The sequence below is a fragment of the Protopterus annectens genome, chromosome 7.part0 (assembly GCF_019279795.1).
Source record: "Protopterus annectens isolate FY-2018-M chromosome 7.part0, PAN1.0, whole genome shotgun sequence".
In the NCBI taxonomy this organism is placed as follows: domain Eukaryota; kingdom Metazoa; phylum Chordata; order Ceratodontiformes; family Protopteridae; genus Protopterus; species Protopterus annectens.
The window spans coordinates 1284271194-1284296392 of NC_056739.1; the positions used below are offsets into that span (position 1 = coordinate 1284271194).

General features: G+C 40.0%; 1 protein-coding gene across 2 annotated transcripts in view; it reads left to right on the top strand.

Moving 5' to 3' along the window:
• FRMD4B (FERM domain containing 4B) overlaps window positions 1–25199 on the top strand; it is a 2055076-nt gene that overhangs the window by 1627362 nt on the left and 402515 nt on the right. For both annotated transcript variants that reach the window (XM_044077901.1, XM_044077900.1), the window contains exon 11: window positions 19630–19716. In XM_044077901.1, the coding sequence (XP_043933836.1) occupies window positions 19630–19716 (87 nt within the window). The remainder of the gene's footprint in view (window positions 1–19629; window positions 19717–25199) is intronic.

The window sequence follows — 25199 nt, forward strand, 5'->3', positions numbered from 1 at the left end:
TGCTAACATTACACCCTCTCACTCCCTACAGGGCCACAATCCATGCAGGAACATTGCGGTGTCCCTGCGGTCATAACTACACAGTACTAACCTGCACTCTATAAGGCCTGGAACACTGACTCCATGTGACCGTCCAACATCCCAGGTTGTGATTTACACAAACCTCTGAACAACATGTCTCCCCACTTGACCACCATATTCAATAATAGCCTTGTATCAGACATTGTGGCCCCTGAATGGCACACAGCAACAGTTATCACACTCTGCACAGGTGGTGCCACAATGCACGGGAGGGACTATTGCCCTATATGCCTGACTGGACATGGGGCACATCATCATGGAAGTCATTCACAGAGGCATTGGTGGGCTCCGGTCCTTTGATGCCACCCAGGTTGGACTTGTTAGGGCCAGAGCATGGCTCCTACACCTGGTGACTCCTTTGATACATTTACCAGGGTAGTTGATGACGGTAAGGCGGTCCACACAGCCTACATTGTCCTCTCATTGGCTTTCAGCACCGTTCTCCATTCTGGTATTGACAACATACACATCCACCTGCACATCGAACCCTATGTCTCAGGATGTTATGCAAAGTGGCTCACGGACAGGACACACACAATGAGGGTAGCATACCATAGTACCTACTGTATTTTAGTTACACTTGGAGTACCACAGTCCTCAGTCATAGGGCCCCTCATGTTCGGTATATGCTTCCCTCAGGTACAGGCTAGCACAGAGGGACTTTCCCTGACTAGCTTTCCAGACAACTGCATACAAAGTGTCATGATTGATCCACTAGCTGATACTGACTCCCTCCATAAGGGTGTCACTGTGACGGATATCTGATATCAATATCATGGCCTCAAGCTGCATGACACAAGGTGCATGAACATCCCCTTTGCATTACACCATTCACCCACTGACTATCTCATAGGTGGTAGTCCCCTACATATATGTCACATTGTACATGATCGTAGTACACACGTATGTTGCACCCACTCCTTTGATAACCATATTGCCACTGTGGCGTGGATATCCTTCTACGTGGCCACACCTATCTGTACTGGGTTTGTAGCTGGAACATAGGCACCCATTGTACCTCTGAACTCCAGACGTATACACACATTCAAGGGTACAACACCCCGCTTAGGGTGTACCTTACAGAACAGCTATGGCTTTACATACCACAACATTAACACGCCATGACGTTTATTGAGCTCTGACGGTTGACATATGCGGCAGAACTACGGACACCACGTCTGTACACATTTGCATACTACATACTCAGGGGTGACCTCTGCTGAACAGACAGGGCCCATGTCCACAACAATATTCATGGATATACTCCACATAAGCGACATAAGAAAAAGCCACTGTGAGCAACATGCTCATGGATATGTGCACATACGCAACGATGAGTGGGATGTGCTTGAGGGTTACATTCCCAAACCAGACACTCACCATGCTTTGGAACATGATTCCTATGTACGTCACGCAGGGACACTCAGTAGCACTGTTCATGTGATACCTCACTTGGTGGATGGGAGACACGCATGTACTCCAGGGATCACTGCAGTGGCTGTACTGTGCAGAGGTGCAGGTAACACGTGGCTCTGCTGTTCATAGACAGAACACTACCTTAGAGAGGTGCCGCTGATGTAAACACTGTAGTTGGGCTTACACATAGACTTGCCAGACTGCATAGTACCCCACTATGAACCTGTGAAGCTATTACATGTCCTTTGTGCATGGTTAATTGAGTTGCTCTTCCATTTAGATTAGCTATCATGCTGTTACTGTGTCCCGTGACTACAAGCCATATGTATCCTGTTATTGTATATTGTACATGCCAATAGATGATACCTTTGGTATGCATGATATGCCTGTTATCCTGTGTAGAATATCTGACATATCTACCTACAATACTGTACATTACACATATTTTACATATTATCCCATAATGCAAAGCATACTTGCACAGCGGGACCACCTTAGACATGTCATTGTCGTTATATGCCCATACACATGCCTACTGTGACAGTATATCAACATATACTATCCCCTGCTATGGCACGTACTTGTTGGACATACCCTACCACTGACGGCGGGTGGTATGGAATTGTTCTGTTTAAAGCCCTCATGTAGCATCCCTTGTGGTGTCTGTGATGTTTACCTTGTGGCCCACTGCAGGACGCACAATTTCTACAAGCGTTACTATGCTCAGCAAGACATCACTACATAATACCTTTTCCCACTTTATGCATTGCAGACACATTTAATTAATACAAAACAGGCTATACATACACTAACATAATTAATACAAAACAGGCTATACATACACTTACATACTGAGTGTTCTACATACCTTGTTATCGTTCCAGACTTTCGTAACTATCTCTCTTGCACTGTTTAAACAGTTCTATGGTATGAGCATACAGTTTGAATGTCTGGCAAGTCATCCTTATATACGTCGATACCTGTAACATGTGGTTTCCTGCCACCAGTTGGTGTTCCTGAGTGAATTATTACTTGCGCATCAGCTGTGCAGCTACTCCATTTGCCAATTACGCGGCAACAGTGGGGTATAATTGAATTCTCCACTTGGGCATTGCCCATTTGTCCTACCTTCGGGGAGACGGCCTGTATTGTGTTTTGTTGTGTGTAATTGCAACTGCTATGTGTAGAGACACGGATAGTTTGGATTCCTGTCCCCCATGGATTGTGTGTGATGGCTAGAGTATGTGGTTCTACATGTGAGTGTACCTGTCATCCCAACCGTCTGATAAGGGACTATTGCAAACAAAACCTGTAACATCGCCGTTTGTTCCATTATACAGCGGCTACGATTTCACATGGCGCCTTTAAAATGCGTCTCTCACAAGGTATGTTAACGCTTCTGCAGATGTAATTGACTTGACTGGATGTTTGTGCTGTAATTACAGTCTGTATTGCTATAGTTTCATGTGTGGGGGATGTAGGTGGGTGTACGTAGCATATACAGGTATGTTGGGCTTGCATTTCTACATATTCTTTATATGTGTGTGGGCTCCTTCCCTAATTAAAGACCTATCAGTTAGTAGACTTTTGCTACGGGCATATACATTGGGCTGTTGTTAATTGGTTTCTATATAGTATGGAGGTGAGGTTGATAATTCCATACTTCCAGAATTACAGCGATATGTAAAGGGATGTTACTAAATGGCAGCTGTCCCGTGTATTTCTGTCGCAGATATTTGCACTCATTGCAGTTGTGTTGGTAACTGAACCTCTTTGGCATGGGTTGCCACCTTTTCAAATGGCCATTGTGGGACACTTGTGGGACACACATCGGTGTTTACAGGCCGACACATACCCATGGTCGGTACACAGGATAGCACATACTGTTATCCTCAATACATACTTATTGTTGTAGGACTTTGGCTACTTATCATATTGCATGTAACATTTATGTTTCTTACATACAGGCATAACTATTTAATGCAACTATTACATAATATATGGGACATATTAATGTCCTACAATCTTGGACATTTGCCCTTTGTAATGTTTTATGTCAGGACACAACTGCCGAGGGAGGAGCTGTCCCTCCTAATGTGGGACAGGTGGTAACCATATGCCTACAGCTAGCTATAACCACACCTACCGTAATGATCTACCTCCGAGTTGGCACTAACAGACACACGATGCAAACACACACACAAACATTACAGTCACACGGACACACACACGGCACCCTCAACACACACATACACAGACTACAGCAATCACAAACACAGTTGAACACAGTACCTACGTGGACCGCAACACCGGCAGCGGTATCTAAATGTCCCTTCATATTGTGATAATATTACTCGCGGTTCTAGTGTTCCGGTACTGTGTTCTTTCGGTCTTTCAGCCTCGTGGTTACGCGTGCCGGTATGTGACACATTCCATAGTTGGCAGTATCCTATTTATTTGTACCTCCATGGTTGTGTACATGTCGTTGACCTATCTATATATTTGCAGATATCGGTGAATCCGTATATATCAACATATATCTCTCTATCACCCTTTCTATCTGTATTGTATATATGTATGTATATATATATATATATATATATATATATATATATATATATATGACAGAGAGAGTGACAGGCAGAATACACCTTTCATTGTGTATTTGTCGGTGTATACTGTTTCCTGAACTCCGCACGTTTGTGTTTGAACCTGTAACATTACACACCTGCCGTAGGTACATCTTGGCTACCATAGTGTTAGGTGATTGTATACATGATTGCGTGTTCTACTCCTGGCAGTGGTCGTTTTACCCTTCAGAGCAGGCACTATTAGTACAGGGGTGAATAATGCTGGTTTCACCTGTTCTGGACATCATTGACCGTGATCTGCGCGATATTCAGAGAAGCTTAGCCCAGTTTCGCACATATCCGTATAGTCATATTTAAACGATGCTTACCAGCACTGGGCAATGCATATTCCCGCTAACATGTGCTAAACATGATCTGATGACCTGCATCCGACATGCATTCGTGCCTTCGGGATTACGTTACATCCCTTGCAGGACGTGGGACCGGGAACATGCACGACGGTCACTGCATTTACCACTTGGGCATCTGGGATTTGTACACGTGTTATGGCGTTTTGTATGTGGAGTATACTATGGCTGTTACTCCATACTGCAATCACATGGGTAACTCAGTTAGTTTACATATGGATGAGTCCAATTAATGGTATGTCCATGTGATGTTTACTGGATGTGCTCCAGCATTGGGTATGTATATCACAGTGAGCCACACGATAATGTGCTACACCTTCAAACGACCATAGGTGGAGCATGCTGGGGTGACGGATACCTGTCATGGGTACACCCCATGCCTTGACACGACATCCATGATTACATTATGTGGAGCCCCTCATTAACGCAGCAAGGAATCCGTGCAGAGTGTGTGGAGAACAGTGCTTACACACATGTGATCTCGCAATTGCCTCTGCTCCACTGAGCGACAGTTGGTTACTCGATGTTGTAGCGACAGCAGACACTGTTTGCCTCGTTTGGTGTATGGCCTCTGACAATCGGGCGTGTACCTATCGATGTACCTAGGAACCTATACACACAGCACCAACATATGCTGATAGGTGCATGTACTGTTCAGGTGTTGACATTCCTTGTTCCAATAGTTGTTGTGTGTACAATGTTTGAGGGCTGCCTATGTAAGATTCACACAGTAGGCCACCTATACATTACAATTTACAGGTGGTCGTGTGTGTGTGCCATCCATTTTACTGTGTGTGCAGGTGGAGAGGTGTGTCAGTCCATAGGGACCTACACTGTCAGAGTATGTGCTATACGTTCCCTCTTTGCCAAGGCATAGGCATATTGGGCACACCTCCGTCTGCCTACTGGGGATGGCACAGGATGTTCGTGGTCTGAATCCCTCTGTGCCTGTGATGGCCTTGGCAATTGCGGTGGGCTATGAGGGCCTTCACCATTTTGTCCCTGCTGCAGCTGTTTCCGCAGGATCATATTATGTAGCATGGCACATACTATGAAGATGTGGGCACACGTGCCTGGAGAGTACTGCAAGGCTCCACCAGATGTGTCCAAGCAACGGAACCATGATTTCAGCATCCCGAACACACGCTCTATGATGATTCTGGTTTGTGTGTGTTCCTCATTATGGCGTTCTTGCATGGGTGTGTGTGCATTTCTGATGGGAGTCATCATCCACGGCTCCAGTGCATAGCCAGCATCCCCCACAAGGTGGCCATGTGGGATGTCCCCCCTGACAAATACCCGATACAGCTGTGAGGCATGCCAGATATGGGAGTCATGGTAGCTTCCAGGGCTGCCAGCACACACATCCATGATAATGCCCTGGGCATTGCACACGACCTGGCAGTTGATGGAGTGGAATCCCTTGTGGTTTATGTAGCGCCTACCATGCTCACCGAGTGGTGACTTGATATGTATGTGCGTGCAGTCTATCGCACCCAGTACCTCCGGGTAGTGTGCCACATGGCGGAAGTGACGCATATTGCTGGCCAATTCCTCCTGAGTTCGGGGGAAGTATATATGCTCATTGGCATGTGGTAACATGGCATCCAGGAACTGGTGTAGTACCCTGGATGCTGATGCCTGTGAGATCCCCATTATATCTCCAGTTGGCCTTTGAAAGGTACCTGTGGCTAGTATTCGCAAGCTTACACATACCTTCGTGTCCACTGGGACGGGTTCCCCTCTGTTGTTTCTGGTTCTCAGGCGTGGCCGGCACAGCTCAACTATTTGCTGTAAGATGTCAATATCCACCCTGTAACGCTCTACTATCTCCAGATCATGTAGCCCCTGGTAGGTTACTCTTGGTCTGAACACTCTTCTCCTTCTCCGTGGCCTGCGGTGGTTGTCAGCATCATCCTCCACAACACCGTCAGTCACTACCACATGGTGATGAATCACAGCTATGGCAGCTCCCAACATGTACATTTTAAAAGTTCCCCGTGTGTTTACACCTATGGTGCAGTGTTTGGGAATACACAGATGTGTGTAGGGTGCTTTCACACTTTATACTATTGTGCTGTGAACACCAGTGATGTCATAGGGTGTGTATGTACGATCGTAGCTACAGGGTATCTTATGTGTTTTACTACAGGAACTACTATTGTGGTGCCTTTGGTGTTGAATTACATTTGGCTGCCGTGGATTACCTCTTGCCCTTCCCTTTACATTTCTTCACATTTCACCTACCATTTTCTGGCATGCATCCTGCAGCCTGCTTTCATTTGTACTTTCCTAGACCTGGCTTATCTTGCGTAATGTGTTCTATTGCCGGTCTACTGTAGGTTTGCTTTGCTCTGCTATGACAGTTCTCCTTTCTTTGCAATCCGACACCTCCCCTATCCTGTTTTGCAGGTTTCTGCGAGCAGACTTGTCAGCTGCCGTCGATTGCCCGCTGTGAGTTAATAGGTGTTAATTGCTCAGTTGTACTCCAATTACCCTACTGTGGCATTTCCTTTTTTTCTTCCCCTGACCTTCCTGTTTGTACTATGGTTCGCGGCGCGTGCATCCACTTACCGGGTTTCGGGCAAGTTTTCATCCCCATACACATGCGCTTTCGAGCACCATATGTGCTCTCAGCTAAACAATGCTATACCTACCTCCCCACCCCTGTCCTGCGGCTTTGCTTAGCAATGGCCAGGCCAGATTTGCATTGCTCCAATGTGCTTACAGCTACAGTGGCACACCCCACTGCTGATATCATGTATACCTCTGAGACACTCCTCAGTGTTATAGCGCTGCGCCGTATGGTACATCCTTAATCCGGCGGGACGTTTGCGATTCAGTATTACCTGCCTCATTTGCATGGCATTGACTACTAATTCATAGTTACCGTGCCGAACACTGTCACAGACCCTTAGCAACCCTTACAGCTTGGTTGTGGTGTACCATGCATACTATTGAGTATTATGGTGAAATCCTGATTTGTATTACATTGCGATTTTATGACATTTGTATATATTTTCTTTGTGTTCCAGTTTGCGCACACATGCCCTGCGGTTGTACTTTGCGTTACTGTGGACATGACATTAAATGTTGTTTTTTAGGTGTTGTGCATCTTTTCTTTTGCCATCGGCTGTGTATTTAGCCATTGGCATATGTTAACTTTGTAATACATGAGTCTGGTCCGCTTCCATAGCTCCGATGTTCTGTTTGGGAAAATGTAAACCGTGTTTTTTGGTTTACATTTCCGTGGCTTACGCCTGCACCACTTCATGAATCGCTATGTACCTTCATTTGCATGGTGCGGCACTGCGCATGGGGTGATTAGCATACCTAAGCCGAGGGCTGCGCAGTTCTGGCGTACGCCGGTAGTGTACCTGGAATTGGATCATACCTGAATCGCTCGACGGCCATATTTGGCATTATACCGCCTACGCTACGCCTGCGCCTGGCGCAAGCTTCATGAATCCTGGGAAGTGACCTTTTTAGTAAGTATTTTCTTTACTTTACAGACATTAATCATTTTTTTTTCCTTCCTTGTTATCTGTTGTGTACTTATTGGTTTCTTTCTTTTTTTGTTTCCTTCTAAACAGTCCGGATCTTCAGATTGCTGAATATTTGCAACCAGAATTCCAAAGTTGTCAGGGACATCGTCTTGTTTCATACGGGTTGAACGATCTTTATAGACAATAGATACGTCATTTCCTAAATGTGTTCTATTTGTTCTGTGTGTAACAGTATTTAGTTCATCAGTCTAGTCATTAATATATGAAACAACGGTTCTCCAAGCAGTGCCAATTACACAAGTGCAGTCATCATCATAAAGTCTAGATTTACTTCTAACAATGGTAAGCAAATCATCCAACTTTTCACATGAGGAACACAGATCACCAGTGTTATCAGCTGTTACCTTTAAATATGCATAATATTTATTACACTGTACAAGATATTTGTGGATTAGCAAATCATTAATTCCATACTCGTTTAAGGAATCCATATTCGGCTTCAAATGAATAAAATATTGTAAAAGAAAAGAATAATCAAAATCAGTAACCACAGAATTCAAAGAGAATTTAAGTCAACTTTTATGACAAAAATCACACAACCAATATACAACTAAATACTAAAGTAAGTACAGTAAAGTTGTTCTGACTGTACAAGTTCTGCAAGCCAGACAAAAGCTGTAATTCCTTTACGTCGCTCATGAATGCATGCAGTAGCTTGTGGTCACTATCTCTCGCAGCCACACTTCTTAACAGTAAAAATCAATAAATTGCAAACCAAAGTAGGATTGTTTAGGTATGCTCTGGATTTTCCTCTGTGCAGTCTATGTGAATTTATAACTGTCTAGGCTCCTTGGATGGCTTGAGCTTGCCTGCCTAAAACCTATCCCTTTCTAACAACCAACAGTGAAATTAAAGGTAAAAACAACAAAACACGAGTCAAAGTAAATCTTGTTAACAAGCTATCCCTTCCTACCTAAAAACAGTGAAAAACCGTGATAAATAAAATATAAATTCAAATAAAACTTATCTTACCAGTCAACTCCACAGAATATCACAAACCAAGGTAGGATTGCTTAGATATGTTTTCATGTGTATGATCATAGAAATGTAACTTATTTAGTTGTTAAATAGGTAAGTAAACTAATCATTTCCGGATCATTTGTATGTACAGCCCAGGTGACAAGAGTAATGGCAAATGCACTGTAAATGTACCTTAGAGCAGCTTCTTTAACCAGCATGTTGTAAGGTACTGAAGGAAACAGGAGAACAAGCTGAAAATCCATGAAGACGGGGGAAAACATGCAGACTCCAAACAGAACAGAATGGTGGAGACATCATGAATGAGAACTGAACCCCAGAGCTTCGTGATGTGTCACAAAATTTGTAACCAGTATGCCTTCGTTTTGTGCACCACTGAGTTGCTGAGTTTCCCTGATTCTCCAACTTTATGAAAGAAGAAAAAAAGTTTCTCACTGTATCTTCCACTTGGAATGTACAGCTATCATGATGACCATCTGTCTATCTCTTCTGATCATCTCTGCCTCCTGAAGGTAGCGCCTATGTGGAAATAGTGTATTTAATGAATGGATTTTGTGGATGGTACATTAAGAATATTTCTTTATCAGAGAAGAGGTACTGCAAGGTTTGATGAATGTAAAAAGCACTGATATGGATAGTTTCTCTTGCATAATTTTTTTTGTGGATGTTATTAATGTCACAAACAAAAATCCTGACTCTGATTCATCTTCAGCTACACATACTGACAGATAGCATACATCATCTAGAATAGTCCAAGGTTTATGTAGTAATTTTGTAAGCACATCTTGCTTCTACAATTTTAAACTTCACTTGGTGCCAATAGAAGACAGGAACCTTTGTCACAATATAATTTAAAAGCAAGTTCTGAGAGGTGCACAGATTTGGGAAATACTCCATTGCCACGTTTCTTTTCTAGGCATGATGATTTTCCTCTTATTCCAAAGATATTTATTACAGCAAAAGCAGATAAGAAAACAATTTGGGGGGTGGCATTTTTCTCCTCCATGCTCATGATCAAGCCACCACAGTGGCTGTTATCATCCATTCTCTCCACTTGATGGTGTAAGAGGATGGCCATGGTATAGTCATCATCCATGCAACTATCAGAGGGTTTTCATTTGTAATTTATAGTGGTCCGCTATGCATGCTCACAAGATCCTAAGGGGTGGGCATACAATGTGGCAGTGTGATGGGTGTCACTTGCTTACACAAGTGATTGCTACCCCCATAACCCCACTGCCTTGAAGGTACACACCTCTGTCCATCTGCAGTCTCCACTACGAATTATAGGTAGAGTGCATGTCCTAGCACAAACACCTCAACTGACCCCCCCCCCCCTTTGAGAGGCAAATGGGCTGTGGCTCTTCATTCCAATCTTTCCTAGGCAAGTCCTTCAACACCCAGGTTGTACTAGAACAAAGGTTATTTAGGTTATGGTGCCAAGATACATGCACCAACTCTTCCTGGTAGATGTGAGCAGACTCTTACAAACTGACAAATTATATCATACAAAAGGGTCAATGTTTTCTTTTCTATTGGTTTGCCTCTCATCAGAAAATTCTACTGAAATGGCTGGTTCATTGTGTTGCCTTTTACTATACCAAGTGTATCAAAACCTTAGAGGGTTTGTGTGGAAAATCTTAGGACTGCAGTTATGATTCTGGATAACTAAGACTGTAAGTGAGAGTAATGACTTTGTAGTATCTCATAATATTCCCATATTGGGGAGAAAAGTGCAGGGGATCACTTATGGGCCTCAGACTTCTGCTAGGGAGCCAGAACACCTTTTATTAGTATTGTTGCCATTTCCTTTAAAAAGTTTATCAGCAGTACATATATGAAGATGTGACCGGGGTAGCTTTTTATGTATTTATTTATTTATTAACCAGGCTTCCTGAGCAGACCAGTTTACAAGTGGAAGTTAGGGGAATCAAACTCTAGACTAGAGGGAAAAAGTCATGAACAGCTTATAGCCTTAACCTTCTGAGTTAAACTGCCAGATACACAGTTCATTCCTTTATAAAACACTACAAGCTAGGTGCCCATTCTAAAGGCAGAACAGGCTTTGTGGTAGTAGCGTTATAACTAATTATTTTGTAGTTGTCCACCACCCTGGATTAGTTTTAAAATTACTTAGAATTCTGCTAGGATATTATGGATACCACTGCAGAAGTCCAAGAATACTCAATGTAGCAGTAGTTTGCCATAGGTTTCACTAAGAGTTTCTCACTAGAAGAACGAAAGATGGAACCCATTATTTGCATATTCATGTAGGCTAATACTGATACTCTTACAGTAATGTGTGTTGCAGCCACTTATTCTTGCAGGGGACTTTAGGCCATTATAAAATATACCTGGACAACAGATGACACTGGTGAATAGAGGCCCAGATGTTATGAATACTGCTGCAAATGTCACTCCTAAAAGCTACTGTTGTGTGTCATACAACTTTGCTTTCCTTGTTATGTTATGTGAAGTTTGCTTAAAGATGAAAGCTGGCTGTATGTGGCTAGTTCTGCATAGGTTTTTCTTATAGTGCCATCATTGTGCGTGTGCATGTGTGTGTGTATGTATGTGTGAGGTTACTGACAGATTTGACCCAAAAATATTTGTATAAGCATTAAATGTACATACTGTCATATTTTCAGAAATGTACTTGAAAAGTTGGTGCCTTCTTTTTGTTGTGTTTATGACTTTTCTTTCCTCCAATATCTCTTATTCATTTTTTAAAAATTAATACATAGCAGCAGGAGCAGTAACAAGAACAAGATCCAAGCAGTAAACTGAAATCAACTATTTACAATTGGTTGTATAAAACTATGTATTGGTATAGAGTGTTAAGTTAATAAACACATTTAGCTACAGTGAAAATGAAAGATTATGAAAAGCTACAAGAAAAAAGGTTGCAGTTATAAAATATATAAAGAATCATTTAGTTGGAGACTGCTAACATTTCACCACTTTTTGCGTAGTTATGCTTTGCATATTTAACTGAATTGTATGCTACATAATGTCATTTTGCAGTCCTAGCAATGAAATGCATGCATTCAAAATTTAGCTAGGCTTGTCTAGAGTAAAATATCTGCTAATATACTGAGGACAAAGGCCTACTGTTTTAGTTATCTAATTGAGCAGGAAGAAAAATTACCTGATAAAATGAAAACTTATTTAAAACTTCTTCTGTCAGTCAAGGTGAATGAGCTATAAATTTAACAGCATTTAATGTTTCTAATTTGTTTATGTACATAGGTTGAATACAATGTTTTTTTCATTGGGCTCTATTTTTTTTATTAAACTTGTTGAATTTAGTCTGGATGATACATGAGGGTAACAACCATTTAAGAAATTATGAAAATACCATCAAGTAAAATGTACATTTGGTTAGACATGCAGGAATAATGAGGTACTTAGGGGAAATAAGTTTTCAGTTGTTGTATTTTATATTTCAGTAGATTTTGTTTTTTTGGGATACAGATGAAGGCTTTGTTTGCTGTGTAAAAGTAGAAGCCCCTTTTGTCATGACTATTTTACGCAGATAATTATGCTATTGATGTGGCAGAGCAGTTATTTTTACTTTATTGTAGTACAAACCTTAATTGCAGGGCATCTCTATTAAAACATCAAACTAGTGTTGTATGAAAACTGGATGTTCAAATGCCAGCATAGACATGTTTCTAAGTAAATATCTGCAAGCAAAACCCATATATAGATATAAAAACAATGGATTACAGTGGAGAGGAGGTGTATTTTGTTCACTTTACCCATTTCCCTACTTGAGTTAGTGGTATCAGTGGCTCAACAGGTTACACACTTGTCTTTGAAACAGAATGCAGTGGGTTCAGTTCCCACACCTGCTAGATCAATGCTGACACTATAGGGGTGTGAAGTTGCAGGCATGAGTTAACCAGTCCCGTACTTCCCTGTAACTTTCCTACTACCAGCACCTGTAACTACTCTCTGTTCCATGATTACTTTTGACTTTCTTATATTGCCTTTGAGCTCTTATCTCCCTTAGCTTTACCTTCTGGTTGTCCTACATGTTATTTCATAGACTTTATATCATAGTAGGAAAAATTACTCTTGTTAAACTCAACTTCCTTGCACTTTGCTTCCTGAATGAAATAAAAAAGAATCACTGAAAATAAATGTGCAGAAGTCACCTTAACAAAGGCAAAAGTTTCTCCTGTGAGAGGACAAAGTATTCCACATTCCTTAAACAAGGGGCTAACTCAATACACCTTGAGGTAAATTGGTAAATTGCAGAGAACATGAAAAAATACACTTGTAAGAGTTGGGCAAACCACTGGATAAATTCCAAACAGTTATAAACATCACATTTGGCAACAGTTTTGCTACAGAGCCTGTGATGAAACCAGGAATAAAAACCTGCATTGTGGAACAGTGTTGTGTCTCCAACTCCTATTCGTTTTTCTAACAGGTTTTGCTGTCTTGGATTTTGTTACTTTGAAACTGCTGCAGTATTTCCCCATTCCCACTGGTTCTCCTGAGAACATTACATTCTTATATCTTTTTCCCTGCAAAAGTATTGTTTGAACTTTGGTATTATTTTTTTATTTTTTGTAACAGATGTCCATTTAATTTTGCTTCTGGATACTTTTACAGTTAGTGTATTAACCGAGATGCATTTTCCACTCTAATATGTTCATTCATTAGAATGTTTTCAGTTTATGTATTTGTGATGACATTTTCTTTCTTACACTGGGATGGACTTAATATTACTATCCAGGAAGTCTGTCCTTTATTTGCTTTATCAGTGGGATTTAGTTTCCTAAGTACATTTCATTTTCATTTTATGTAATTGCTTGTAACACAGGCACTTTACAGTTTAAATGGAACAAATCAAACATTTATATAAACCTGGTACATGCAACAGCATTTAGTGCCATATAAAAAGTGGAGCCATGAATAAGTATTTAAAATATATTGATAAAATAATCATTGACATTCCTACGGAATTAAGAAAACTCATTAGATGATACTTATGGGACCTTCTGAAGGTGTCATTTAACTCCCTTGCTGAAATCAGGGAAGATATTTGATTCTTCAGAAGAAGGACAAGATAAGCAAAGGAGCATCTGCTAGAAGATTTCAGGCTACTTCTGGAAACAACTAGTAGCCTTTTGTCTTAAGATTTGATTGTATGACGTCAAGTGTAGAATGGCCTTTAAATAGATGGGAACCACATTTTGCAGGGCTTGATAAAGGAGAACTGTGTTGGAAACAGACTGAAGCCAGATGTTGCAGCCAGTCCAGATTCCCACAATATTTGGGTAATATATTGAAACCTAGAGAATCCTGCTAAAACCCTTTCTGCAGAGTTCTGGACCCACTACCAGGAAACAAGATGTATATCCAAAAGCCTGTGGCACAGAGCACTACAACAGAAACAGTTGCTAGCACATTGATGGTAGTAACCAAGTCCATGATGGAACTACGGCAATGTCCTTTACATGGAGGCATGATGACTCAGCACCTAGTTGTTCAGTGACAGAGCATTATAACTAAATCTCTCACATATTTTATCTTCATTGCAAACTCTAAATGATTAACCCAAAAAATATGAGGTCCCTAGTGTACGTTCTGAGATGAGTGGACAGAGGCATGCACCCACTAGTTCCTTTGTCTTCAGTGACTGGAGATTAGCTTGACTAATACTCACCCATTTGAGAATGGAATCCCCACAGACATTTAAGTTGGCAAAATCAGACATATGTCCCCAAGAGGAGAGGTACCACTGGATATCATCAGCATAAGAATAGTACTGTACAATCCTGCTGCATACAGCTTGCTTCAGCAGCAGATTTAAACTGCGAACAGTAAAGGGACCAGGAGTGAGCCCTGTCAGACCCCACACTCTGGAGGACAGTTTGCCAAGGAATTAACTTGTATGATATTCACTTGAAAATAGTGTGAAAGGTTACAACACAAACTAAATGAGCATCTGGAGAGCACAGCAAGTATGGAAATGTTTAGTTTATATCTCATGATCTACAATGTTGTGTGCTGCCAAGAGATAAAGCAGGACCAAGACAGCATGCAACCTTTAATTCTTTGTCCTGAGGAGACTACTTACTACCTTGTTGAATGCAGTGCCATTATTATATCCTGATTAAAGAAATAGATTGACATGTAAGATTGAGAAATGTAAGATAAGAATGCAGATCATAGATGTACTGTTTTGCCAATAACCTTACTCAAAATAGGAAGTTTAGAGGCAAGGTGCAAATTTTCCGATCTGCCTAGGTTCAAGAAAGGTCTGTTAAGGACATGGAGTATCAACATTTCTTTTAAGTTAGATAGAAGACCACCAGCCTTAAGGTAGTCAACACAGCCTTCAGATAATTAAACCCAGGGACCTAACAATATTTAAACAGCTTGCCAGGGCCTGTGTCCAGTCTCAAGCAAGTTGGATGTACAAGTGAAGCAACATCACTGTTTCTTTATAGTTGATGCACCTAAACTATCTCCATGAAAACTTAGGACAACTCACTACCCGACCACAGAGGCGCTTTGGTAGATGTCCTTAATCAAGGATACCTTATTTGCAAAGAAACACACAATCTCCTTACACCTTGCTGAGGTCAAAGCTCCATGAAAAGAGAGGCTTGGTTGCACAAAGTGTCCACAGTTAAGACACTAACAGCTGGATGGTTCTATGCAGAGATTTCCTTGGCCAAGAATATTGTCTTTTCACATGAGATCTTGGTTTAGCACAGAACATAATGGCTGCCCAGTCTAAGTTTATCCATAAGGGGGCATGTCCTTTCCCAAATGTTTTTCATTCAGAACTTTTGTATCTGCAGCAAGCTGAGCTCCTCGTCATTCTAGTCTTCTCTGGTCGCAGTCAGCCAAGGGTTTTACACATTCTTAAACACCAGTATCCAGAGGTCCAGTGATAGCACCATTATAAGCTACTACACCTTCCTCCTCAATAAGTCAGTCCAGTAAGGTCATGAAATCACCATCTGTAACATTCTTAAGTCCCTTGTACTGGATCACTTTACTATCCAGTGAAGAACTCAAGGGAGTTCCAGGTAGAGCTGGATCAGACTGTGGTCAGATGAAGAAACTGGTTTCACCATCAGGCAAAATATACCTACACCCAGCTGAAATAACAAATCCTTTGAGTGTCCTTGAATTTGAGTCACAGAGGTACACCATCTTAGTGAAGGCAAAAATTCCCTATAAATGGAGTAGTTCTATAACAAGTTCACTTGACTCGTTGCTGAGCCAGACTATGGAATCACACAAGATAATCCATTATGAGTGTTCCTTTATTGCCTCCTTGGAGGAAGTCAGTGCATTCACAAAAAAAAAAAAAAAAAAATCATAATGTAACAGGGTGGATGATAAATCAGTAGAAGGCTGCAGAACCTTCTTATACATTAAGCTTCCAATATGAAAGATTAAAAAGTGGCTGCTCAGAAATTACTTCTGCAATCACATCAGATTGAAAAATGTCTGTGCCATCCATTGCAGTAGCTCAGATCCAAAACATTTTTTGTAAGGGAGCAAGCCCCATTTCATCTCCTCCTCCAGGCTTTTAGATACCAACTCCATGGCCACTCAGTGTTGTGGAATGGTGAAACTCACTTTACTCTTAAGAGCAAGCAAGTGATTTCCAAGCAACCTTAAATCAAGGAAACATAGGACAACTGGCTCAGTAACATACTTGGTGGAGTTTGTTATTTTATGACTAATCTAATCCATCTCATCTGTGTTTCAGTAACACATAGCTACCCCATTGCTGATATTACCTTGCCTCGTGTTTGAATAACTAAGATCCTGAGTATATCTACTGCTCTGGAATGTGGCTAACCCTAGTCTCAGTTATGAATTCTAGTTTCATAAGTCATAGCTAGTCAGATACTTGACCTGACTTGTTCCGTATACACCCAGTGTTAAATAACCAAGCCCTTGGCAAAACCGGGGAGAACAGATTCCATCTACAAGATGGTGTTGAAAAGTTGACTGCATAACTAATCTAATTGGAAAGCATTTGTTTAAATAAGGATATGTGAGCCAGCAACTCCATTTCCTCCACCTCATGACTTTTAGCAATGCCAGAAATGCTGCATAAAATACAACAAAGAAGGAATCATTAGCATATCATAAAGGTGGAGGGCAATTGCAAGGTAGTGAGCTGAAATAAGCATCATCATTATTATCGTTATGATGTAAGAGTATAATGATAAAGGAAGAATCCTCAAAAAAGTAAGCTCTCCCAAGGAAAGCTTAATAACTGACAAGCAGGATTGGCCAAGTGATCAGGTAGGTAGTAATAAGATAAATAATATCACCCCTAAAACATTGAAAATAATCCAGCAAAGCAATGCATATAAACTCAGATGGGTTGTATGAAACAGAGAAATTAACCAGCTAAAAATGCCTTAGTTAATCAAACTGTTCTTCTTCTTTCGGCTTTTCCCGGTTAGAGGTCGCTACAGCATATCACCTGTCTGCTCATGATTGACAGTGGAGTTTTATGGTGTCGAGTTGCCAGCCCGGCTTCCACAAAAGGCACACACTTGCACGCACTCACGCCTACGGCCAATTTAGAGTGCCCAGTCCACCTACAGCATGTCATTCAGATGTGGGAGGAAACTGGAGCACCCGGAGGAAACCCATGAGACCACAGGGAGGACATGCAGACTCCACACAGAAGGCACCTCAGCCAAGGATTGAACCGGAGTTCCTCTTGCTGTGAGGTGGCAATGCTAACCACTGCACCACTGCGGCCGCCCTCGTAGTTAATCAAACTCTACTTATAAAAATTTAAAGTAAAGCAACAGAACAGGTAGTGAACCATAACAAGAAAATTCAAAGATTCAAAGTATGAAAGTCCAAATACATTTTAAAGAACTCTGAGACCAGGAAAAAAATCATAAAGCAGTGAAGGAATAACATGACCTGGTCCAAATATCTCTACACTTTGCATGTAAGCTAAGCATTACTGTGTACCTGCACTGCTGAAGATCAGTGTACTTTCTGCAAAGGGAAATGCGAATCCTTCCTTCCAGTTTTTTCTTCAGTGGCAGTAGCATATGTTTTGACAAATGCTGATGTCAATGCTGAACATTGTGATATCGTATTTATAGCTTCTCATTTGTTGCTATGAATTTCACCTATTTTTACCATTAGTGTGATATGTATTTGTGTGAGACTGTATATCCTGTGTATTAATTTGTATTGCTTGTCAGCTTTCACTAAAGTGAAACCTATTAAAACTCTTATCAGCATTTTGGTTTTGTCAAGGGTAAGTCATGTCAAATGAATTTGGTTAACTTCTTTGAAAGGATAATACAGGTTGTTGACAGCGGTCATGCTGTAAGTGCAGCATACCTTGACCTTACCAAGTCATTTCATACCATTCTGCTGTCTAGCATAACAAACAAGCTAAATGTGCTTCAAATAGAACAGTATGTGGTAAGGTGGATATCAAATTGGCTAAAAGAACCCACACAGTGATGATAGCAGGTCCTGCCAAAGAAAGTATGAAGGTGTAGGTGATGTCCTACAGAGCTTAGTACTGGGACCTCCGTTTGGCATCTACTTTTTGGATCTCCAGATCATGAACCAAGATTTTTGGTTGACCAAGTTTGCAGATGACTGTAAACTGGGTGTCCTTCTAAAGTCCTTCTCTGACACCCTAACCTTTCTGCATGATCCCTGATGTACAATAACGGATTCAAACTGAATGCAAAAAAGTGCAGTAGTATCACTTTCAGCAGACAACCCCTCCAGAACTTATAACATAGACAACACCCTGCATGAGAATGTAGTTAGAGACCTTGTAACAGGGGTTGAAAGTTCCTTCTCCTTTGATCGTCATGTTGGTATAGTGGTCAGGGAGTCATGGTTAGCATAGCTGATCACAACAGAATATCATTCAGATCTAAAAATATCATTATGCATTAATTAAGTCAACCGTATAATACACCTTTTGGGATGTATCTCACTAGACATGCAAAACAACTGAAAAGACTCTAGGGATTCCTAACTAAAAAGACAAGTGTCTTAAGAACCCTTAGCTACCAGAAAAGACTGGAAGCACAGTCCCTTTATTCAGTGTCCCATAGACATCTGAGAAATGATCTGTGCCTTGCCTTCCCTACCATTAGGGACCCAGTAGTCCAGGATCTCTTTGTCTCCATAAATCAAATGTTACCAGTGCTGCTTCGACTTGAGATCTAAACCTACATCAGCAAATAAATAGAAAATGGGGAAGAGCTAAATTCATTATGCATTGCCTTCCCCACTTCTGGAGTAGACTTCTAGTAAAAATTAAGCACTGCAATACATTATGTTCCTTCATGCAGCAACTGGATGACTGAATGGGTATTCACAAATTCGCCCCTGGCTTGTCTGGACTAGCCCACCTTAAAAATAGGTAAGATTTAAGGGTGGAGAATGTAGAGCAGTAAATGGCCACTAGACTTAGATCCCTTATATATCCTATGATACTATGACTGAAGGCTATTCCACAGTAAGCGACCTGTGTTAAATTGATGTTACTTTTAAGATTTAGGCACTGACATTTGTCTGTGCTTTTCTTTTGTTTTTTTTCAGGATAAACAAGGACTCCCGTGGTGGCTTGGAATCAGTTACAGAGGTATTGGGCAATATGATTTGCAGGACAAGATTAAACCAAGGAAGGTAAGTACTTTACCAGACAAATATGTTGCAGTTATAAGCTGTCTGCAACTTCTACATTTGTTCAGGTATTTGTTTAAACTGCATCTCTAGAAAGATATGTGTAAGTGCTGTGAGACATCTTAAATGTCTATGTTTTAGAAGGCATTGGAGGTTGAGTGCCAGATGAACCCCTAGAAACATAGGTTTTAATCCAGTAGCTATCACTCAACTATTGCAAAGACTGTGCAACTCGGGGAATTTCTTTGTGATTTCCTTTACCTTTGTGTATAATTTCCTAATCCTTTATTTTAGAGTCTTTGTGTGTGTCTAGCATTGCAAAATCCTAAAGCATAAAGTAAAATAAATAATTAATAATAATAAACAAATGATAACAGTGTTTTAGTGTTTTTTATGGAATTGAACACTGATATACAGTGTTTTTTTCCCTTTAATATTCATCCAGCCTCTGATAAATGCAGAAGTACTGTAAACACTTGCTGTGATATGAGAGGAATGAAAAGCAGAAGTGAGAACAGCTAAAACAGTATCAAACAGTGTATCCATTGTAAATGTTAAGCAGTACTTGATACTTGATTAATGTTTTCTTACTGTTTCCCTTTTCCTTCTTTGTTCATTCCTTAAATATTTCATGTGGGTGCCAGAAACTCTCATCATACTTCTCAGTCTTTAAAGTCATATTTTATCCAACTGGTATTTCCAGTGCATTATCTAAAACACACAACAAACTAGCATTGCAGTCTTCCATTGTTCTTAGGGAGGTTTTAGTAGCAAAGTGCATCTAATATTCTCTTTTGACTTGCTTTCATGTCAGATATTGATGCAGCTTGTTTTTCTCTTAACTGTAAGGTTTTCTTATGTATGTATGTATGCAAAGAACACTTGGTGCAGATTAATTTGGACAGCTAACAGTTTTCTTTGGTTTCGGTTCTCTAGTTGCTTGGGTGATGTGACATTGAGTCTGATAATTTCTTGTTCATAACACTGCTTTAAGGGTGTGAAAAACTTCCAGTTTCTTAATTCTGCTTTTTCTTTCCAGGAGTACAGTTTGAATTCTGACCCTTCCATTGTTAAGCCTTAATACTAAATGACTACAGTGCCACAATGAAATTAAATGGGTTATTTAACCAGAGGGGGTTCATTAAACAGAAACCACCATATACTAATGAGTGGGCCTCTCCAACAGTGCAGCTGGCCTGAAGTGTTGAAACTGCAGTGGCTAATGGAAGAACAGTGATATTTATGGCAGGAGAGCTACTCTCCCTCTAGCATTTGGTATTGTTGCCTTTCAGTAGGAGGTAGATTTAAAAAGTGTGTCTAAATGAAAGGAATGAAGAGGATGAATTGAATAGAAATTGGAATATTATCTGTTTCAAACTGCATGAATAATTGACTCTCAGTACACAAACTGATTTGTTCAGGCACTAGAATAAAACGACATTGCAATGAGGATTGGCAATTTTTAGAGCTACAGGAATTCAAGTTAACCTTTATACCTGCATTGAACATTGTAAACAACAGTGGTGAAAGCCTAGGGAAGCTGCCAAAGTGAAGAATGAGTGTTCCTTTATTTAGAGCAGCCTCCTGTTGAGTTGTCACATGGTGCTAGTTGTGAGATTTTGGAATTTAAGAGTAAGCCCAGGACATCTACACAGGTAGTCAATGATCCAGCAATTTGTCAATTATTACCGTTTAAACTAGATCATATAATATTTAGTAACAACATCCTGTTATTGACACCTGTAAACTGTTGACTGACTTGATGACTGATGTTAAAATTAACAGGACAACAGAAAGTACATTAATAAACAGGCATTGCAGTTCACAAGTGCACTTATAAATAAATTGCTTGTGGAATGCATTGTGTGACCCATTAAATTTTAAGCAAATACTGATGGTCTGTTCCATGAAATGGGTTTGAATAGTAGGGGGCAGGCCTCCCCGAGATGCACCCTTCACCTCTTTAACTAATCTAACCTACTGCTGAGTTTGCACAGCTTTGAGGTAAGTTAAATGGTTGGTACATTCAAATCTATTTGATCCAGCGGGATTGATCAGTTATTCTGTACTGAAAAGTGACTTTCGGATACAGCTGAAAACCTTACTTAAACTTGTTCAGTTTGTTAGCAAATTTCAGCATATTTCTGCACAGTTTCCATAGGTGAAGGTTTACCGATTTGAAAAAAAATTTAATTGCTGGGGAGGCAGGAGCAGGAAAGAATGGGTACTATTTTAAAGCAATGAAATTAGGCTTGCCTCACTACTTACCAGATAAACCGTCACATTCAATGACTGGCCAATGACCTTTCAGTCAAAAATATTTCACCAATAGTGTTTCAGAACAAATAAGATAAAATTACACTTTTTCATCATTTTTTCTTCCTTGCACAAGGCTTGGTGACTTTGGAGTTAATTATTATAGAAAGAGTGTGTGAGAGGATGCACGTGGTCTCTTCCATGAAGGGAGAATCTGGGGGCATTGCACCTCAGAAAAAAAGTTAAGCAGCTTTTACCCATGTGTTCTTCAGCCAAGTAGTCTCAACTGAATGGTCTTTGTTTTACCAAATATTAGTGATGTAACCCACATCTGTACTCACAACCCATTCAAACATGTGGATTCAGAGCAGTGGCTCAACATATGTCAATATTCCATTAAATGGACCCAGTCTGCAACTCAAGTCTTTTTTTAGACATGCAAAAGTCCAGTAATACCAATGTGTGCTGAATAAATGCTTCTCGAACCAAAAAAACAAATCCAACAAGCAGAAGTAAGATGAAGCAACACCAGGCTATCATAAAACCAGCAACAGTTTATTCAGGAGATGGACACAGGCAAAGGCATAAGCACTTTTGCAGTATTACAACTGCTTCATCACATGCATAAAATCTAACCAATTCAATTCCCATTAAATTACAAAGTGAAAAATAATCACATGACATCCTAATAAAACTTTTAAAGAGATAACATTTTTTAATATATGCAGTGCTGATAGTAAACATGTATAAAAAAAGTGAATGTGTATAAAAGGTGGGGGGGGGGTTAAAGGGAGTTTGTTAAAACTCCCTTCTTATTTAAAAAGGGGACATGCTTTCAACATTGGTTTCAGTGGTACTTTATCTTTAAGTCCTGACCCTGTATCTGAAGTTAATGAGAGATGATAGTATAAGTAATTCGTCCTGCAGATAAGGGGGGACCCATAGTGTTAATGGATTCTGACTGGTACAAAGATATGATGAAAGAGATGTTAAACAATGTTAAGTTTTATAAAAAGGTTAGAATGACATATTAAAGATGGTTGATGTATTAAAAGCTGAGCTGAGGAATATGTTAAGAAATAAACTGTTTCATCAAGGGTTATTTGACTATTTTTATATGGAACATCCTAAAATACCAGTTATACAGAGTCTCTCAAAAGTACACAAGAATCCTACTAGTCCACAGATGAGGCCCATAGTGGCAGGACAAAAGTGGAGTACAGAAGCAATGTCTATTTTTGTGGAGAAAACCTTAAGACCATTTATTGATTGTTAACACTCACATTTTGCAGGACTCTAGACAATTTTTATGTGATTTATATGATTTTACTAAGGCTGTTTTTAAAAAAGGTGAATGGTATTTGGTTACATTTGATGTACAGTCCTTATTCACTCTAATACCAAATAATATAGGTATAGAATGGGTTAAAAAAATTTACATGAACAGATCTGTTTCCCGACTGAGAAAGTTGCAATGCTATGTGCTTTAGTTAGGATGATTTTATATAATAATGTATTCCTTTCTGATAAGGATTACTACCTGCAGATAGATGGCGTAGCTGTGGGCACATCATGTGCCAATAGCTACGCCAGTCTTATCATGCTAGTGTGGGAGATGGAGCATGTATTAGGTAGTATGTTAGGCAAACATAATTTTCTACAGAAGATTCATTGATGATCTGTTTTTCATATGGGAAGGCACTACCAAGGAATTCTCAGATTTTTATAATTATATTACTACAAGCACAAGCTTTTTAACATTTGTGATGACTTGTTCAGATCGGGAGGTTAGTTTTCTGGATATGATAGTGAAGGTAATGGACGATGGGGCAATAGACACTATGACATATAGAAAACCCTGTTACAATAATACTTATTTGCATCAAAGTAGTATGCACCCACGTTTTACTTTTAATAATGTGGTGAAGGGGCAAGCTGTAAGAACACCACAAGTTAATGCTAGTGAGGAAATTTTTAAGAAAGAACTGAGAGATCTAGAAGAAAGGTTTGTAGCAAGGGGGTATGATAAAAAGGAAGTGTCTGATAAGCTAGTTGAAGTAATACAAAGAAGAGGGAATGAAGGAAGGCCTTATTTTTCCTCAGATCCACCTGCATGTGTGAATAAGGTAGATGAGTTTAGGTGTAGGGTGCCAGTAACATATTCTAAGGACTCTAAAGGTGTAGTTGCCATTATTAAAAAAACATTGGGGTGCCATGGCCATAAGCACAGAATTGAAAGCTATAATAGGTGAATGTTCTAGTATAGTTTATAAGAAAAATAAATCTTTAGGTCAGCTGCTGTGTTACTCCAAGTGTCTTAGGGGGTATGATAGCAGGAAACAATGACATGATTCTTATAAAAATAAAAATAAACTAGACCTTGTTATAACTGCAGTTTCTGCATTTATGTAGATCAAGCAGGTGAATTTTTTCACCCAGACCAGAACAAGGTCTATAAATTTGTGGAGTGGAGGCAACTTGTAACAGCAGTCATGTGGTTTACCTAGCAGTGTGTAAAACCTGCACTAAATTTTATGTCTGTAAAATGGACAGAAGACTGAAAGAAAGAGAACATCTTAATGATATAAGAAATACTATGGTTAGGAATGCATTAGCTAAACCTGTAGCAGACACTTCCCCGGAGCATGTATTTAGGTTTCAAGTTATAGATATGGTGCAGGAAAGTCTCAGGGGAGGTGATATTGGAAATGAAACAGAGTGCTTAGAAAGCAAATGGATTATTAGATTAAGAGCAGAAACAGGGTCAGAACTTAATGATAAAGTACCATTGAAACCATGTCCTCTTTTTAAATAAGAAGGGAGTTTTAACAAACTCCCTTTCAGCCCCCCACCTTTTATACACATTCACATTTTTTATACGTTTACTATTAACATTGTATATATTTAAAAATGTTATCTCTTTAAGAGATTTATTAGGATGCCATGTGATTTTTTCACTTTGTTATTTAATGGGCATTGAATTAGGTAGATTTTATGCATCTGATGAAGCAGTTGTAATACTGTGAAAGCGCTTATGCCTTTGCCTCTGCCTGTTTCCTGAATAAGCTGTTGCTGGTTTTATGATAGCCTGGTGTTGCTTCATCTTACTTCTGCTTGTTGGATTTATTCTTTTAGACATGCATTTCCAGCTTTTAGTGTAAAGTGAAAGCTTGTTTTGGAACCTGTGCTGGCAGATGCTGAGTAGTTTCTTGGCACCCTATAACTGTTAC